At 47.6% G+C, this 20,027-nt stretch overlaps 1 protein-coding gene across 1 annotated transcript; it reads left to right on the plus strand.

The window, feature by feature from the left end:
• The first annotated feature begins 11,642 nt into the window (after positions 1–11,642).
• On the plus strand, positions 11,643–16,399 carry CD8A (CD8a molecule). The gene is made up of 6 exons (XM_032411143.1): positions 11,643–11,722; positions 11,812–12,177; positions 12,773–12,883; positions 13,096–13,206; positions 13,854–13,884; positions 16,210–16,399. Exons 1-6 carry the CDS (start codon positions 11,674–11,676, stop codon positions 16,259–16,261), a joined length of 720 nt encoding a protein of 239 aa, XP_032267034.1. The 5' UTR covers positions 11,643–11,673; the 3' UTR covers positions 16,262–16,399.
• The last annotated feature ends 3,628 nt before the right edge of the window (positions 16,400–20,027 follow it).

Below are 20,027 nucleotides of genomic sequence, written 5' to 3' on the forward strand. Positions count from 1 at the left end.
GCAAAAGCATTTGATCTTGATGAAGTCCCAATGTGCAAAAGCATTTGATCTTGATGAAGTCCCAATAGTTCATTTTCGCTTTTGTTTCCCTTGCCTTTGGAGATGTGTCTAGCTAGATGTTGCGGCCAAGGTCACAGAGGTTGCTGCCTGTGTTCTCCTCAAGGATTTTGATGGATTCCTGTCTCACATTTAGGTCTTTCATCCATTTTTAGTTTATTTTTGTGTATGCTGTAAGAAAACGGGGCCTTGACTTTCTTTAGGGGCCACTGTTTCTGGGGTAAGAGTGGGAAATGTGCTGGCTGCCCTGTTAAGGTCCTTGCCCTGCACAGAAAAATGAATTCTGTGGGAAATGGTGGGAGGGCTTCAGGCTCTGATTCAACCAGGGTGGATATTTTAGACTTCTGCCAAGGCTAGCCCAGAAAATGATGCAGAATGAGCAACTGAGAAGAGAAGAAGGTTTGCAGTCCTGACAATGACCCCACTTCCTCTCCATCATCAACTCTGCCCCAAAGGACCTGGCTGGTGCAGGCTCCCCAAACACACTGCACCGCTTCTAGCCACCTTGCCTTTGCAACAATGTGTGCCTTCAGCCTGGCTCCCCAGCTCTGCACTTGGCCTCCTTTAAGACTGGGTTAAGGCACAGCTGTGCCCATCGCCCTGGTCGCCCTCCCCCAGCCTCTGTCTGCTCCCCGCCCCCCCCCAAGGATGGTGACTTTGGCTGGGCTCCTGTCCTCGCTGCACCCACCACATCCTGGCACCCCCATCTGGCGTCACGTGTTTCCTTGCCTGTCCCCACTGCTGGCGCGTCTCTCAGCACGGGGACCTGCAGAACTCGAAGAGGTCCCCTGAAGCAGGACACCAACTGCACACCCCACCCCACCCCCGTACCCCAGCTCCATGTAGCTCCTCTGCACCGCACAACTACCTGGGCGGCCATGGAAACATTGTCCCCAGTCCAAGGGAGAAGCTGGCCATGGGGCAGAGGGGGGTCCTATTTCAGGGCTCCGCCTCTGGGCACATGTAGGAACATTCCTGCTGGACAGTTCACCTCGGTGTCTGAGGTATGGAGAGGCAGCTCATTTCCCTCATCCCTGCTGGACTGAGAAGGTGCAGACCATCCTGAGGAGCCCTCTAACCCCCTCCATTCCGCCCCCACAACAGACGGAGGGGGGAGAAGCTGGAGGACTGGAGGCGGAGGGAGCGAGGGCAAAGCCCTGGGGTTTCCCGGTCTTTGCTCTCCTTCCCAAGCTCGCCTTTTCCGCCTTCCGCTCTCCGCGCTCACAACTCCCTCCTCCCGCTCGCCGAGGGGAAGACGCTTCTAAAGGGGTCAGGTGCGCGGGAGCGGTCGGAGCCTTGGCCGCCTGCGCCGCGGCGTCGGTGGGCAGCTGCGGAAACAGTCGCCCTCCCCTCGCGCGGTGTTTCCATTGCGGCGCCTCCCGCGTCCCCGGCTCAGCGCGCAGGTGCCTGAAGAGAACCGCTAAGATGCCCTCAGAACGTTGCACGGGGGGCTTCCGCCGGCGAGGCCACAGTGGATAGGACGTGGAAGTGAAAGCTTTAGGGTTGAGTTGGGGTGACTTCATGGATCCTCCGCCAGCGCCCAAAGAAAGACTGAACCATCTTGCGTAGAAAGAAAAATTTCCACTGACTTTTTGCTCCCTGCTCCTCCCTCTGCCCCTCACCCTCACCCTGCTTGCGCGCTGTCTCTCGTTCTCTCTCCCAAATAAATAAATAAAATCTTTAAAAAAATAAAGTTTCCATTTTGGATACACTGTATCAAGACAACAAATTGGAGAAAGAAAGAGAGAGAGAAAGAAAGAAGAAAGGAAGGAGGGAGGAAAGAAGAGAGAGAGGGAGAGAGAAGGAAGGAAGAGAGAGACAAAGAAAGAAGGAAGGAAAGAGAGAGAGAAAGAAAAAGAAAGAAAGAAAGAGAGAAAAGAAGAAAGAGAGAGAGGCGAGGGAGGGAGGGAGGGAAGAAGGAAGGAGAAATGAGCCTTTTTATAGGTTTATTTTGTGACTGAGTATTTTTTGCCAGAGCCTTAACTGTGAGTACAGCAGGACCCAGGACAGCCCAGAAACAAAAAGAGGAGCTAAAGTCTCATTTATTGTGGAAATTAGTACTGGACAATTGGTCAGAAATAAATCAGGTTCTCTAAGCACCAACAAATTGACAGAGTGACAGAATTGAAAAGACTGACAAAACTAAGAATTATAAAGCATGTGAGTAAATGGAAACTCGGGCACAGCTGGCGTGAGGATAAACTGGTACCATCACTTTGGAGAAAAATGTGCCAATAGCTATGGAGGTTGAAGAGAAGCTCATATTCCAAGTTAGTCACTGCTCTCAAGGTCAATATCCTCTTGAAGTTGTTCTTCTTCCAAGTTGAAACCCTAGGGAAAATCTTGTACATAGACTGTAGGTAATATTTACCAGGATGTTCACTGTAGCGTTGTTTATAACAGCAAAGACTAGAAACAGCCTAAAGATCCATTAACAAAGGAACGAATAAACAGTGGCACTTCTCATCACATCTTATTGCTCTTGTATCCCCCCCAAATACAAAAGACTATGCACTCCTTCACTCATTTTTTTTTAATGTTTTTACTGTGGTAAAATACATATAACATAACATCTACCATCTTAACCACTTCTAAGTGTAGAGTTCAGTGGTATTAAGTACATTCACATTGTTGTACAAACATCACCACCATCCACCTCCAGAACTCTTATTTTGCAAAACTGAAACTCTGCACCTATTAAATAATAACTCTCCATCCCCCGGGCCCTCAGCTCCTGGCAACTACCAATCTACTTTCTGTCCTATGACTTCGAGTACTCGATATACCTCATGTTGGTGGCATCATACAGTACTTGTCTTTTTGTGACTGGCTTATTTCACTCAACATAAGCTTCTCAGGGTTCATACATGTTGTAGTATAGGTCAAAATTTCCTTCCTTCCTTTTTTTAAAGTTGAATAATATTCCATTGTGTGGATATACCACATTTGCTTATCCTTTCACCTGTGGGGGGGGGCACTTGGGTTGCTTCCACAGTGTAGCCATGGTGAATAATGCTGCTATGAAATAGGTGTGCTCCTTCATTCAGTTTTAACTTGACATCAAGCATTTTTCATCATGAATAGTTGTAAAATATATAGTTTCCAATGTGTTGTAAACATTGATGTTTTAAGATAAAACCTTTATATCACTCTTTTTAATTGTTTCTGATAGAATGTAAATAAATAATATATCAATTTTATTTCAGCCATCACCTGTTTTTAAAAGCAAAAATAAGGGGGCGCCTGGGTGGCTCAGTCGTTAAGCGTCTGCCTTCGGCTCAGGTCATGATCCCAGAGTCCTGGGATCGAGCCCCGTGAGGTGGCTCAGTCGTTAAGCGTCTGCCTTCAGCTCAGGTAATGATCCCAGGGTCCTGGGATCAAGCCCTGCATTGGGCTCCCTGCTCGGCGAGAAGTCTGCTTCTCCCTCTCCCACTCCCCCTGCTTGTGTTCTCTCTCTCTCTGTGTCTCTCTCTGTCAAAAAAAAAAAAAAAAAGGATTAAAAATAAATAAATAAAAGCAAGAATAAGTTCTTTAACTTTTGGAAATTCTTCATCATTCCTTTTTCCTCTCTAACTTAGAATTCTATCCATCTTCCTGCCTAGAAGTTTATTCTAATGTGATATGTTTTTATGCTTGAAGACCTTTTATTGATCATACTTCTCTGCCAGAAAAACATATAAATTGTAATTTTAATTTCCTGTAACCATGAATTTGTAAGTATTAAAAATTTATTTAGATTATGCCATCATTACTGCTATGAGTAGTGTAGATGGTTTAAAGATAATATAAATTATGAACATTGAAAATTAAGGGTTAAACATAAAAAGTAGCATTTGGTGATAGTGTACGATAGTTGCAAGATGTTACCATTGGGGGGATACTGGTTAAAGAGTATATGAGATCTCTGTATTATTTCTTTTCTTTTTCTTTTTTTTTTTAAGATTTTATTTATTTATTTGACAGAGAGAGACATAGCGAGAGAGGGAACACAAGCAGGAGGAGTAGGAGAGGGAGAAGCAGGCTTCCCCGCGGAGCAGGGAGCCCGATGTGGGGCTCGATCCCAGGGTCCTGGGATCACGACCTGAGCCGAAGGCAGACGCTTAACGACTGAGCCACCCAGGCGCCCCTCTCTGTATTATTTCTTATAACTGCAGTATCAACCTACAATTATCTGAAAATAAGAATTTCTATAAAAAAAATAACTTTGAGGGAAAATTCAGCTCTTAAAGAGATGGATAGGGCCCAGTTAGTTAATGAACCCATAGAAAACTATTACTTATTGCTAAAAAAGACAGGGTACAACACCAATTACTTTCCTACCTTTTTTTTCATACAATATAAGCACTGAGAAATCTTGTCCCTATAAATTAATAGTTGGTTTTGTTATAGCAGAGTCACCACATCTTTTAACTTTTTCCCCCAAAATTTATTTATTTATTTATTTATTTATTGCAAAACAAAACCATGATAGTGAGCTACCCTCAGAAGTTCATCTTAATGATCTATTAGTTGCTGTATTAGTTTGCTAGGGCTGTTGTAACAAAGTACCACAAACTAGGTGACTCAACAACAGAAATGTATTGTCTCACAGTCTGAGAAGTCTGAGACAAGGCGCTGAGTCAGTTCCCTCTGAGGGCTGTGAGGAAGAATCTGCACCGTCCCTCTCCCCTAGCTTCTGGCAGGTTGCTAGCCATCTTTGGGTTGCTTGGCTTATAGAAGCATCACCCTGATCTCTGCCTTTATTTTCACATGGCATTCTCCCAGGGTATGTGTTTGTGTCCAAATTTCCCCTTTTTATAAGGACGCCAGTTATACTGGATTACGATCTACCCTAGTGACCTCATTTTAACTTGACTTTACCTCCGATAAAACCCAATCTCCAAATAAGGTTACTTTCTGAGGTATTGGGGGTTAGGACTTCAACATATGATTTTCAGGGGGACACACACAATTCAATCCATAACAGCTGCCAACTCTAGTAGGTCTTCTTTCAATTGTGTTGAAAGCAAAGACTTGGGAACCACTGACCTGTAAGTGGATTGACTACCATCTTTAGAATTATTCACTTCTCAGTTTCTGGAAGCGGACTCAAATAGGCTTTACCAATGTCTATTCGGTAGTTATGAACTGTACCATTCTTACCTCACCTAGAAGCAACTGCCTTCACTGATGAACTTAGAAGGGGTTGGGGGAAATAGAAATATTTTTAATTTCAACATAAATTTGCCAAAACAATATTTTAATTTAATGTTTTCATTTTATCATAGACTTTAAACTTTGTTTTCATCAAAACAAATTTGGAGCTAAGGTTTTACCTCATTTGATTCATTGCAAATAAAAATGCTGCCAACTAACCTCATTGGCAAAGTCAGTCTTCAATGTCAAACCAATTAGCAAATCAGACCTTGTGTTAAAAAAGAAAGTGTGTTTCCTTTTGCAATGCTGATGAATACGCTAGGAATGAGCACACATCCCATAATAACCGTCTGGCTTCTGCATTCTAGCTCTACAGAGAGAGGTGAGTAAAGTGATGAGGGCCAGCAGTTGGCCATAAGGTGGTCCAGCTCCAGCATTTCTCCCAGACAACCTCTTTGCCAGGATCTCGGGAACTTTCCTCAGGAGAAATGCTTATTCACAACTAAGGGAATGGACATGAAATGAAAAATATCTGGGTGTTTCCCTTTGATTGTTGCCCCAGAGAGTTTTGCACCTCCTGGGCATTACACCAAATTAACGAACAGGAGGGTAGCAAGTCTGCCTTTTTGTTCTAAAGCAAGAGAAGAGCGATTATGAAAGGGGAGGTGGGGAAAGAGAATCAGCACGAAGACTAGACACACACATTTGCTCCTGGGCAGATCCGTCTTAGGAAAGAGAACAAATGGGAGTTGAAGTTCTGGGAAATGAGCCCCTTAAAATAACGTGTATCCCCAAAGACAGCCAGACTCCTTGTTCCCACAGGGTATGAATACTCTGGTTTGAGGACCACTGAACTGTGGAATATTCACAAGATAAGACTACTATACAGCATTTAAAATAAATGAACTAAATCTATATGTATCAACACAACTCAAAGACATACAGTATGACAATGTTTCTATATATTGAAACATTCTCCAGAAAAAGTGGGTGTGGCACAATTGGGTGGAATTGACAGGTATTTGTCATGGAGATAAAGCAAGGCCCTGTTAACTCTAGAACTCAAGGGCCTTTCTAGACCCAAACAAGCTAACTCCTTCCAAGGAGACAGTATTGTCTCTACAGTCTAGGATTGGCAAGAGGAGGCAGCAGGCCCTTGATTCCAAGTTGCCCCTGCAGTCAGTGTCTTAGGAGCCGAGGGTCAGAGCCCTGATGAATCTCATACCACTGCCCTGCCCGGTTATGTGTTCGGAATGCCTTCAATTCATGTAAATTAAGATTACTTTATTTCCATGTTTTAAGAACAAACACCTCAAGAGAAACAAAGACTTGCTTAAATTTGGCACAGAAACTGGTTACTCTCTTAACTTATCTCTCTCTGGATGTTTTTAAAAATAAGGGACTTGCTTGACAGAATGCAGGAGTTCCCATGCCTTCATGCCCTCCCACGTGAGTGCCGCCGCGAGCGGCAGGGGAGCTCACCTGGCGGTGAGGAGCAGGCCCCGCCCAGCCCTCCGCACACCTGGCCCTACTGCAAGCAAGCATCCCCAGAATTTTCACAAACTGCATCTGCTCTCCCACCTGCTGCGAGGCGGATGTCGTTGTGGTTGCGCTGAGAATCCACCACATTCTGTAAAAAATATCATTGGGGTCACAAAGCCTCCTTGGTAGGTTTCACATATCTTGGCATTCCCCCACACACACACACCCTCTGTCATGCTCTGTACAAAGGGGCTGCCCCCCCCCCCATGGCTGACACTTGTCTTAGCTGCAAGGCAGGAAGGCCTCCAAGCGAGCTGCAGCTCTCTTTCAGCCGACCAAGATGGCCAGCCTGGACTTGACTGTTTCCTTGTCACCCTCAGTCATGTGGGTTAAGGGACAGCACTGTGCCTACACTGCCAGGGACACACACGCGCATGCATACATCTATATGCTATATGCTGTGAGTCACAGTTATAACTATCATTACAAAGGGTTTTCCTTCCCCAGCCTCCCTCATCTTCCATTTGAAAATGTAACATGTACTGAGCAAGTCCTCAATGATACAGATGTATTGTATCTACTACAGCCCACTTCAATGTCCATTAACAGGAAAATTAAATTATGGAACACCCATAGAAAATGCACCCATTTAGAAGAATGAGGTAGATCTACATGTGTTGATATGAAAAGCTTTCATTCTTCTACTATTAGCTAAGAAAGGGAGGTTGCAAAAAATGCATGTGTAGTACAACCCCATGTGTCTAAAATGACATATAGGGGCACCTGGGTGGCTCAGTTGGTTGAGTGCCCAACTCTTGATTTCGGTTCGGGTCATGATCTCAGGGTCGTGAGATGAAGGCCCACCTCAGGCTCACACTCAGCGGGGAGCCTGCTGGAGACTCTCTCTCCTTCTCTCTCTACCAGCCCCTCATGCTCTCTCTCCCTCTCCATAAATAAATAAATAAATAAATAAATAAATAAATAAATAAATAAAATAAAACGACATATAAACATCTGTTTATGCACAGACCATAGCTGAGGGACACACTCAACTGTCACAGTGGTTTTCTCTGGAGAATGGATGACAGTGAGGAAAACTAAGGCAGGGAATTTTCCCTGTTTTTGTTTTTGTATTTTTTTTTTTTTGTATTATTTGAAGTTTTTCAAGAAAACATAACTCTTGTAATTTAAAAGACACTTTAAAAAACATTTCTAAATATATAAATGCTAAATGTTCCCCTCTTGGTGGGAATGCAAACTGGTACAGCCACTGTGGAAAACAGTATGGAGGTTCCTCAAAAAGTTAAAAATAGAACTACCCTATGATCCCATAATCAAACTACTGGGTATTTACCCAAAAAATTACAAAAACAGAGGCACCTGGGTGGTTCAGTCAGTTGAGCTCTGACTCTTGATTTCCCCGGCTCAGGTCATGGTCTTGGGTCCTGGGATCGAGCCCTAAGTTGGGCTCCAAGCTCAGTGGGGAGTCTGCCTGGGATTCTCTCTCTCCTCCCTCAGTTCCTCCCCCTGCTCCTGCTCTCTCTTTCTCTCAAATAAATAATATATTTTTTAAAAAATACAGGGGAGCCTGGGTAACTCAGTCGGTTGAGTGACCCACTCTTTTTTTTTTTTTAATTTTATTATGTTATGTTAGTCACCATATAATACATCATTAGTTTTTGATGTAGTGATCCACAATCCATTGTTTTCGTATAACACCCAGTGCTCCATGCAGTACGTGCCCTCCTTAATACCCATCACCGGGCTAACCAATCCCCCCTCCACCCTCCCCTCTAAAACCCTGTTTGTTTCTCAGGTCCATAGTCTCTCATGGTTCATCTCTCCCTCCAATTCCCCCCCCCATTTTTCCCTTCCTTTTCCTAATGTCCTCCATGCTATTCCTTATGTTCCACAAATAAGTGAAACCATATGATAATTGACTTTCTCTGCTTGACTTATTTCACTTAGCGTAATCTCCTCCGGTCCCATCCATGTTGATGTAAAAGTTGGGTATTCATCTTTTCTGATGGCTGAGTAATATTCCATTGTATATATGGACCACATCTTCTTTATCCATTCATCTGTTGAAGGGCATCTCGGCTCTTTGCACAGTTTGGCTATTGCGGACATTGCTGCTATGAACATTGGGGTGCATATGGCCCTTCTTTTCACTACATCTGTGTCTTTGGGGTAAATACCCAGGAGTGCAATTGCTGGGTCATAGGGTAGCTCTATTTTTAAATTTTTGAGGAACCTCCACACTGTTTTCCAAAGTGGCTGCACCAACTTGCATTCCCACCAACAGTGTAAGAGGGTTCCCCTTTCTCCACAACCTCTCCAACATTTGTTGTTTCTTTCCCTGTCCATTTTGGCCATTCTAACTGGTGTAAGGTGGTATCTCAGTGTGGTTTTGATTTGGATTTCCCTGATGGCTAATGATGATGAACATTTTTTCATGTGTCTGTTAGCCATTTGTATGTCTTCTTCAGAGAAGTGTCTGTTCATCTCTTCTGACCACTTTTTGACTTGATTATTTGTTTTTTGGGTGTTGAGTTTGAGAAGTTCTTTATAGATTTTGGATACCAGCCCTTTCTCTGTAGTGTCATTTGCAAATATCTTCTCCCATTCTGTGGGTTGCCTCTTTGTTTTGTTGACTGTTTCCTTTGCTGCGCAGAAGCTTTTTATCTTGATGAAGTCCCAAAAGTTCATTTTTGCTTTTGTTTCACTAGCTTTTGGAGAAGTATCTTGAAAGAAGTTGCTGTGGGTGATGTCAAAGAGGTTACTGCCTATGTTCTTCTCTAGGATTTTGATGGATTCCTGTCTCACATTGAGGTCTTTCATCCACTTTGAGTTTACCTTTGTGAATGGTGGTAGCACTCTTGATTTCAGTTCAGGTCATGGTCTCAGGGCTGTGAGATCACGCCCTGTGTCAGGCTCCACACTCAGTGGGGAATCTGCTTGAGATTCTCTTTCTCCTCCCTCTGCCCCTCCCCCCATTCATGCACGTGCTCTCTCTCTCTCTAAAATAAATAAATCTTTATAAAAAACCACGAAAACACTAATTCAAAGGGATACATGCACCCCTATGTTCACAGCAGCATTATTAACAATAGCCAAATTATGGAAGCCCCCCAAGTGTCCACCGATAGATAAATGGATAAAGAAGATGTGGTATATTTATACATGTATTATTAGTAGCCATAAAAAGGAATGAAATCTTACCATTTGTAACGACATGGATGGAGCTAGAGAGTATAATGCTGAGGGAAATAAGTCAGTCAGAGAAAGACAAACACCATATGATTTCACTCATGTGGAATTTAAGAAACAAAACAAGTAAGCAAAGGAAAAAGAGAGAGAGAGAGACAAACCAAGAAACAGACTCTTTACTATAAAGAATACACTGGTGCTTACCAGAGGGGAGGCGAAACAGGTGATGGGGATGAAGGAGGGCACTTGTGATGAGCCCTGGGTGATGGATGGAAGTGTTGAATCACTCTACTGTCCACCTGAAACTAATACAACACTGTACGTTAACCACACTGGAATTAAAATAAAATAAAATAAAATATGTTAAATGTTCCACAAAGGGGTAAGCACCTTGGATGATTTGAGAAGGGTGGGGAGCACACATTGAAATAAAAGAAATGGTAATAATTTTTTGTAAAGCCCCATCCAACATTTAAGTTCTACAAACACAGCTCAGCCCAAGCTATGATATGACATGGTGGGGAGGGGTGTCTGCAACACAGTCCTCATCGGGCAAAACCCACAGATGGGGCAGACACATGGAATAGATAATGCCATGTGGCTTGACTCTAGAATCAAGTAGCAACAGTGTGAGGTGTATTCATTATAGGATTCAAAGTGGGAAGGCTCGGGCACCCTGAAGAAAGGAGAGGCAGGTATTCACTGGGGCTGGAAGGTTTCAGGATAGCAATAGGTAAGAAGGAAGGGGGTATGATGTGCCGGAGCCTGAGAGGGAAAACTGCCTCCACCCAGGCATTCACCCAGGCTTCACACGTGTCCCTGCCAAGCGCCTAAAGCCAAGGATACAGAGGAATGAGGTCCACGTCCTACAGCACTGGAGCTGGGGCCAGGGCTTAAACAGAATGGTATTTCAGGCAAAGGGAACAGCAAAGGCAAGGAGTCCAGAGTTTAGACGTCAGGTTCAGTGAGAATGCAGGGCCAGGGGACTGGGCAGAGGCTCTGAGCCAAGCCATGTTTCAGCTTCCATCCAGTCCTACAAGTCACGGGAGGCTGCAAGAGTGACACTGTCAGATCCCCTTTATGAGAATCATGATCATGGCAGGGTGGCTGAAGGTGTGGCCAAGAGATGAACTCATGTGGAGGCTGTTGCAGTGGCCCCAAGAAAAAATGTTGAGGCTGTATGGTGATGTTTAGCAGTGGGGAGGAATCTCCAAGGGTGTGGTCAGCAGAGGACCTCCAGTCCCACACAAGGCAGGTGGCTGCTGCCCCCTGGTATTCTCCCTCCTGCTGAACACCAGACTACCCTGCCGGGGACCTATGCAAGTCACCAGCGCCTCTCCCTCCCCAAGCTTCAGTGCCCATCTTGCTAGAGCCATTCTGAGTGACTACAAAGGAAGTGGACACCCTGCTTTCCTGCTTACTCTCACCTTCTTCGCCTCTTGTAATCTCTCTTTACCCTCTGTCTCTGCCCTCCCCACAAGAGAGCCTTTTCCAAAGGTCATTTGCGAGCCTTTTTCTTCATCCTCAAGCCCGCAGCTCTTAACCGTCCCCAGCTGCCCTGCAAGCCCGCTTTGACGGCCCAGATCATGGACCCCAGCCTCCTCCTTGGGCTGGAAGGTGGCAACCGCGAAAAAGAGGGCGACTCTCCTCTGCGGGGCTTCGGGTGACATCACATCCTCCGAGCGCGAAATGTGGCTCCTCGGCCGGCCGAAGGGCGCAACTTCCCCCCCTCCGCGTCCCACCCGCTCCAGCGCGAGTCCGCACGCGTCGCGCAGCGCGCAGCGCGCCATGGCCTCTCGGGTGACCTCCCTGCTCCTGCCGCTGGCCCTGCTGCTCCGTGAGTTTGCGACCGTCCGGGAGGGCGGGGGGCGGGGCAGACGAGGAGCGCGGGGCTCCGGGCTCAGCCTCGATGCCTGCCGCCCGCAGATGCCGCCGCGGCCGGCGGGCCAAGCCAGTTCCGCATGTCGCCGCCGACGGTGGTCGCACAGCTGGACAAGAAGGTGGAGCTGCAGTGCGAGGTGCTGCTGTCCAGCGCGGCGCCGGGCTGTTCCTGGCTCTACCAGAAGAATGAACCTGCCGCCCGTCCCGTCTTCCTCATGTACCTCTCCCAAAGCCGGACCAAGTCGGCGGAAGGGCTGAACTCCAAACAGATCTCGGGCACGAGGACGCGTGACAACCTCTACAGCCTCACCCTGCAGCGCTTCCGCAAGGAGGAGGAAGGCTACTATTTCTGCTCTGTCCTGAGCAACTCCATGCTGTACTTCAGCCCCTTCGTGCCGGTCTTCCTGCCAGGTCCGGGCGCCCGGGGCGCGGCGCTTCTCAGTGTGGGGTTTAGGGCTCACCTCTGAACCCGTTTTTTTGACACGGACGCCCCGCTTTTGAACCTCTTAGCGCCCTTGGGGTGGGGGCTACTTAATACTGCTTCACAGACAAGGAAACTGAGGCTAAGATGCGGCTGGGGGGACTGAAGATGGCTTCTTAGGTCCGGCGGATCTAGGCTCGAGTTCGGGTGCTTGTCTGCTCCTGGGCAGTTACTTAAATTCTGTGAGCCTGCCTTTGCTTGTCACTACAATGCGGCTATCAACCCAAGCCCACAGGCTTGCAGGTTGAGCCCTGGAGAGAGGCTGGGCGACCGGGAGCGGGCTCCTGCGTTCCGGTCCGAGGCGCCTGGTGCGCTTGGCCGGGCCCGGGACCCAGCAGGCTGCGGCGCGCGCCGCGAGGGGGTGAGCGCGAATCCTGGAGGTCCGCAATCCCTCTCCCCTCCCTGAGTGCAGAGGTCGGCGCGGGCGAAGGAGGCGTCCCGTTGGGCAAAGGCGCGCGAAGCGGTGGGGAAGGTTAGCGTCGATGTCCCCTGCCCGACTCCAACCACGCTCTGTTTCTCCCGCAGTCAAGCCCACCCCGACGCCGGCGCCGCGACCACCCACGCGGGCGCCCACCAACGCGTCGCAGCCGATGTCTCTGAGCCCGGGGATCTGCCGGCCTGCGGCGGGCAGCGCAGGTGAGACGGGCGCAGGGGTCCCGGGACTGGGACCCGCCAGGGGCGGTGCGGACCGCGGGGAGAGCCCCTGCCAGGCTCAGCCCTGATCCTGGAGGTAGAGCCGAAAGCTGTCCAAATGGTGGGGAAACCGAGACCCGACCCGAGGGACAGGCCCCAGCTGGTGGTGTGGGTTGGAGGATCCCGGGCCAGCTCCTAAACGTCGGCATCTTTAGTGGAAAAAAGTGGGCTGGACTTCGCCTGTGAAATCTACATCTGGGCACCCCTGGCCGGCACCTGCGCCATCCTTCTCCTGTCACTGGTCATCACCGTCATCTGCAACCACAGTAAGTTCTAGGGGCGCGTGGAGTGGGGCGAAACGGTTTGGCCTACTTCCTCCTTGTGCGCTGCTTGCTCCAGGCAGCCCTTGCCAGGAGATAGGATGGAAATTTCTGGGGCCTGAGCTGCACTGTGGGGTCAGGCACAGTCCATTTCTTTCCTGGAGACAGAACTCGAGAAACCGCTTTCCACTCCTCTTTCCACTCTCTGGGACGTTTTTTAGGAAGATAGAGCCCTTATCCCAGGAGCGGCAGCAGAATTGCGTTCCCTTGGCGAAGGCGAAGGCTACAGGGAGTGCAGTTTCTGGTTTATTACAAACGCCAGCGGGAGAGGGTGTGCCCCTGTGGCCCTGGGACTAGTGCCCAGGAAGACTGGGTCAAAACCGGGACCGATTGAGATTTACCCTGGGCCACCTCCCAGTGAACCCCCTACTACTTTGGGTCCCACTGTGGGTGACTGTACTAACCCATCTTAACCCACATCTCTATTTGCAATGCTTTTAGAACTGATGAGAAGAGGGCTGGAAAAGCAGCTCTTAACCTGGCTCTCAAGAGTTATTAATCCTAAAGAAATAGGAAGAGGGAAGGAGGAAATCTATTTGGGGACTATTGGTGGTGGGGAGGCAGTCACTTTACTCCTTCTTTTTCTTATTCAGGGAACCGAAGACGGGTCTGCAAATGTCCCAGGTGAGTCTTTTAGAACCCCTGGGCCTGTTAACCCTGGGCAACTCTATGCACAGGTCCTAGCTTCCCAAGCTGCAGTTGGCAGGAACTTTTCCCAGAGAAGCCATGGCAGTAGAATTCTGGGGGCAGGGAGTCAGCATAGTTCCTGAGCAAAGAGAGGCACAAGGCTGGCAAGGTGAGGAAATGGAAGCACAGTTGGGGCTGATGGGGAGAGCAGTGTGACTTCCGTAAATCTCAATTTTCTCTGGCCTAGCACCAAAAATCCCATCTGAAGGATTCCCCCCATTGGTCCTAGCTCCTCAAAAGACCTGAGGTTTCTTTATCTGGATGAATCCAACTGGTTTTGTTGTTTTCTTAAGAAAACTTTTTTTTCTACTTCCTTGTTGTAGATTTTTGAGAGACTAGTGTTTTGAGAGCCAGTCTTTTTCAGGGAACCAAATAAACAATTGCCTAGGCTCCTAATTTCCCTGTGCCATTGTAGTGCCTTGATTTACCACCAAGGACTAGAATGGAAGAAAAGGGACCCAGAGGCAGGAGCAGTTAGCTATCTGGCAGCCCAAGTGACTCCCTGATCCAATTCCAGCCCATGATCATTCTGAGATGATCAGGAAAAAACAAACAAAACAAAGACCAGTGCCTAGAAGAGAAGCCTCCATCTCCTCTGTCCTTTGAACTTAGGCTGAGACAGCCTGTGCTAACATCTAACTAGCCCTACTCTAGCCCTGCACCGCGACGGGGGTTACACTCAGGATCTCTCTTCTCCACACAGCAACCCCATGTGATAGATACCATCGCCCCATCTCACAGATTAGCGGCTCAGATCAGGAAATCTACCCAAGACGGCAGAGACATGATGACTCTCAGATTATCAAAATAATACACCACTTAATAAAAGCCTACAGAGTACCAGTTCCTTTTTATATATATTTCTTTTTTAAATATCAAGTTTTATAACAATCTTTCAAGTAGTTACCACCACCACCATTTTTTCGGATGAGGAAATTGAAGATTAGGACATTTAGTGACTTGTCTAAGGCCACACTGACTGCAAATATCAGAACTGAAACTTCTATCCAAGCTCAGGCTCCTTGCTGCTTGGGGGATGGGGATGTTTAAGGATAACCAGCTCCTTTCAGTAGATGAGAATATTTCAAATTTTATACCTAGGGTTTGCATTTCACACTCCTTGGTATTTCTCTGCAGGAATCCAATTTCAATATCTCATATAGCATTATTATTTTTAAAAATATATATCATTTTTTAAAAGATTTTACTTATTTATTTGACAGAGAGAGACAGTGAGAAAGGGAATACAAGCAGGGGGAGGAGCAGAAGGAGAAGCAGAGCTGAGCAGGGAGCCTGATGCGGGGACTCGATCCCAGGACCCTGGGATCATGACCTGAGCCGAAGGCAGACACTTAACCGACTGAGCCCCCCAGGCGTCCCAAAATACATATCATTTTTAACAATGGAAATGTAATGAATTTCCAATGCCTGTATTATAAACGGTATAACAAGAGGATAAAGACCCTTTAAAAACAAAGAAAGATTTTTAGCATTTGCAAGTACTTGTGGTGCAGTTGGGAGATTTTGGAGGAGAATCATCCCTTATCTATCTTCTCTGAAAATTCTCATTCTGAAATGAACAGAGAGCAAAACCCTAGAATACAAAGCTATACAGAGTAAACACATCTGAGGGATCCACATGCCTGAGTTAACATACTCAGTAATGACTGAGGGCAGCTCAGCTTCCAGAGAGGTTTGGAGGACGGTGTGCACAGACATGACATTCATGATGAATCAGCCCATTTAGGAGGTGCTAGCCCAGTCCTGAATTAACACACATTTTTAGTGGGACATCAAATTTTGGTTGTCTGTGTGAGATAAAGTAGTTCTGCTTGGCTGATGGTGGTGGTTTGCTCACATCCTCCCCGGGGGCCGAGAATAAGCTCAACTGATGACTTTGGTTATCAGCCTCCTTCTCTCACCTCCATGGGTGCCCTGACAAAGGCTCCCAGAAGCTAGACTAACTGGGTTCAGATCCTGGCTCCATCGCCTCCTAGTTATGTGACCTTGGGCAAGTTCTCTAATCTCTCTTTCCCAGTGCCCCCCACCCTCAGGTTGCTGTGACAGCAAGATGGCAAATGTAAGGCCCTTGACAGAGTTGCTGACGTCATTCACCCAGTCCCACGCTGGTGTTCCAGGAACAAGTTCACAGACCCTGCAGGGGCTGGGAGGCTGGGGCGGGCGGAGAGACATGGATGGATACAGTACCATGCTGTGGGGGCTCTTGCTGCAATCATGGTCGGTCATCTGCCTCTCTTTCAGGCCCATGGTCAGACCAGGAGGCAAGCCCAGCCCTTCGGAGAGATACGTCTAACATGGAGATGGGCCCTGTACGACAGCCACTACAAGACCAAACAGCACTCTCTCTATGAGAATAGCAACAGTCCTTCCTTCCTTATATATCCATTCTATTATTTTTTTGGGGGGGTGGGGTGGAAAGGGTGACTTTTTCTTTATGTGTTTTCCTTAGTTGACACGAAACGAGACCGTACCTCTGCAGTACACCACAGGGGTTACGATACCACTGTGTGCACGCATTGGGGTAAAGGGTGGGCAGGCCAGAGCTACCACGAGCCATGTTCTCAGAATCTGGCGGTTAGAGCTGGGGCGGAGGTGGGGGGGGTGCTCAGCATGGCTCGGTCCAAACCTCCTCAGTTGACATCCAGGGATGGGGAGCAGCTTGAAGAGAGTCACAGCAAGTCTCAGGGCTCTTCCTCCAACCATTCAGGTCTTGCTTCTGGAGGCGTCTGTCTCAGCGTGGGGTGCTGTGTCTCGATCCGTAAGGGCACAAGTGATTTCTTGAGCAGCAGTGATAGACCAATGACTGCACCCGCAGCCCCAAGGAGGTTATAAAATAAGAGAACTTCTGCCTTTCACAGAGTTCTGTAATGTCGTTGAGTAATATCAGACTTTTTTATAATGAAATGTGGAACTACATGGGGTAGGAGATCCTCAAAGTGGAAGGGATAAACTGAATCCTGGAAAATGAAAAACTCAATCTCTAAAGACAATCTCTGGGAAATCCCCAAGTGGAGGCAAAATTGCTCTCCCAGCCCCTACAATGCAGAGGGGCCCATGAAAGAGGAGAGACACCCCCCTTTGACAAGTATGATCTGAGCATCAGTACAGTTGAACACAAGTCCCCTTGAGCCTCCAAACTTGTGATACCATATCTGATCGTGCTCCTGGAACATCAGGGACTTCTGACAATGTGGGAAGGCAGGATTGTTACAGAGCTGCCAGCACCGGCCCTGGCCTCCCCTCGACCGGCAGACGTGGGGCTGCGACAGAACGGACTCTGGTGAGGAGGCGGAGAGCCAAACCTGCTGCCCGACCCGCGCCTTTCCTCTCGTATGGAGCTGAACAAGCCACGAGCGCTCACTGGCAGAAAAAACTCAGATGAGGAAGTAAGAATCACCCGTACTTCTTTACCTCAGGCGTAATCCATTCTTAATATTGTGGTGTACATTCTTCCTGATGATTTTCTATGCATGTATGTGAAGTATATACTTCCGATTTTTAAAAATGAGATTGCGCTCTGCTTTTCATAAATGGCTTTAATAAACAAACATTGACGGCATCCTTTTTCACGACAAAATAGCACGCCATTTTCGATTGTGCCCACTCTTATTTAACTATCACTCAGCATTCAATTCTCCAGTTTCCAGTTTTTCACTACTCTAATACCACTGTCAAAACTCTGCACACGTGTTTGTGTCTTTAGGATAAAACCCTAAAAGTAAAGTTATTGGGTCAGTCCCCACTTTCACTGCGGACTCCCCATTTTCCCAACAGTTTAAACTGATTAGCCTCTTTTGGCATCACCTTGTCTTTTGTTCTTTTGTGGCAACAGGTGAGCTGATACTCCTCTCGCAATAAATCGTAACATCTTCACTCTTGTTGAGGTAGAAGATACATACCGAAAAGCGCCCCAATCCTAGGTGTGCAGCAGCTCCGAGACATCATCAAGCGAGCACACCCACACGGCCAGCGCCAGGCCAACAGAGACTGTCCCTGCCCTCCTGAAACTGCTTTTGCAAACTTAATTTTTAAAACCAAGGCACTTTTAAAGAACAGATATCAAGAGGAAGAAGTGCCTCAAGCGTGAAAAGGCAGAAGTGAAAGCTAAGAAAGTTCCCGTGAGACAAAGTCTTGCCCTTGTCCCCTTCCTCCCCAAACCAATCCGGTGACCAGAACCCGGAGCCACTGCAGGGACTGAGACGCAGTTCTGGGCGGGCTCCAGGCTCTGAGGCTACCTGTGGGAGCTGTGCCCTGGGCTCCCTGGAAAGGGGGACAAGGAACAGCCGGTCTCCTCATGGGAGACACTTGAGGGAATGGCTGTGGAGGGCCCATCTCAAAGAACCCGGGCCAGGGTGAAGACAGGAAAAGAGCTTTTCCTCCTTAACTTGCAGCACAGGTGATGAGTGGCTGGGAAGCCACCCTGGGGAGGCTTGGAGAGGGTCCAATACTTACTGATTTTCTCATACCCCCTAAAAGGTTTCACTTACCGTAACTAAAATGGTAAACACAATTTTGGATATTAAAAGTATCAACACAGGGGCTGCCGCATGTGGGTGGCTTAGTCTGTTGGGTGTCCGACTCTTGATCTCAGCTCAGGGTCGTGAGTTCAAGCCCTGTGTTGGGCTCCACACTGAGGGTGGAGGCTACTTAAAAAAAAAAAAAAAATCAGGGGGTGCCTGGGTGGCTCAGTCGGTTAAGCATCTGCCTTCGGCTCAGGTCATGATCCTGGGGTCCTGGGATCAAGCCCCACATCAGGCTCCCTGCTTAGCAGGGAGCCTGCTTCTCCCTCGCCCTGCCACTCCCCCTACTTGTGCTCTCTCTGTGTCAAATAAATAAAATCTTTAAAAAAAATCAATATAGGAAAAGGTACTCATTAGAGCTGGCCCTCAGGACCAGGGAGAAAATAAAAAAAAAAGCTGCAGGCCGAGGCTGAAAGCATGCTAAAGGCGGCTGTGAATTTAGGCTCAGGGCTTGCTAGTGACCACAAACATCCAACTGTTCATTCTGCACACATAGAAGGAGCACCTGACAATTCAAAGCTGGCAGCCTCAGGTCCAAGTCATATTTCACTTGCCAGCTTCTAGCCTGAAGCATTGGTTCTACAAATTTCCCCATGTGGAAGATGCCCACGACACATTTTTTGGACCCTGAAAAGCCGGCAGTAGAGAAACGACTTCTCTATTATGCAGTTAACTTGGGGGTTCATTGAATAAATATTCATTCATTTAACAAAAAACATATTCCATTTGTGGAAGAAAGAACTTTGTCATTTGTTTCTCCAGTTGTGAAACTGCCCTTCAGAGAACCCCTGGCTGCACTTGAACATCCCCCATGACTCTTCAACTAGTGGGGCAGGGAGAAGTCTCTTTTTCACCAGCAAGAAGCTGCCCCTCCGTCCTGCCCTTGGCCATGTGCAAACCCCTACCCCCCCCCCCCCCCCCCATATTGTGACCACCAGGGGCAGGCAACACTTACTCTGCTCCTAAAAGCAGGCTTGAGCTATGTTTCTCCACCAAAGGAACTGACGGAGGCCACAACTGCCTTAGATTAGGTTAAGTGCAGAGTTCTAAAAGCAGCTTCCTGGCTCTGCTACTTACCCTGTGTTCTCTAGCAAGTGACTTAAAGTCTCAAAACCTCGGTTTCCCCGCTTGTAAAATGGGGGTAATGATAGTCCCTACCTCAAAGGGTTGTTGGGAAGAATATATGAGTTTCTGTGTATTTTTAAGTGCCTCGAAGAGCTCCTGGAACACAGTACCAAAATGTATCCTGAGAACAACATACTGGGCGCCTGGGTGGCTCAGTCATTAAGCGTCTGCCTTCAGCTCAGGTCATGATCCTGGGGTCCTGGGATCGAGGCCCACATCGGGCTCCCTGCTGGGTGGGGGGCCTGCTCCTCCCTCTCCTTCTGTCTGCCGCTCCCCCTGCTTGTACTCTCTCTCTCTCGCTAATAAAAAATAAAAAATCTTAAAAAAAAAAACGTACTGCATTTTTTTCAATAGATGCATAGCATCTATTGCACTCCGAATGCAGCCACCTCTGTCTGATTCTCCCAATTTCTG

The sequence above is a fragment of the Phoca vitulina genome, unplaced genomic scaffold (genome assembly GCF_004348235.1).
Source record: "Phoca vitulina isolate PV1807 unplaced genomic scaffold, GSC_HSeal_1.0 scaffold12, whole genome shotgun sequence".
Lineage (NCBI taxonomy): Eukaryota > Metazoa > Chordata > Mammalia > Carnivora > Phocidae > Phoca > Phoca vitulina.

What these genes read in the sequence shown, in the direction of transcription:
- CD8A (XM_032411143.1), top strand. Translation starts at nt 11,674, where the DNA reads ATGGCCTCTCGGGTGACCTCCCTGCTCCTGCCGCTGGCCCTGCTGCTC. An exon ending in CGTGCCGGTCTTCCTGCCAG is followed by an intron (nt 12,178 to 12,772) that starts GTCCGGGCGCCC and finishes TTTCTCCCGCAG; the next exon opens with TCAAGCCCACCCCGACGCCG. An exon ending in GCCTGCGGCGGGCAGCGCAG is followed by an intron (nt 12,884 to 13,095) that starts GTGAGACGGGCG and finishes CGGCATCTTTAG; the next exon opens with TGGAAAAAAGTGGGCTGGAC.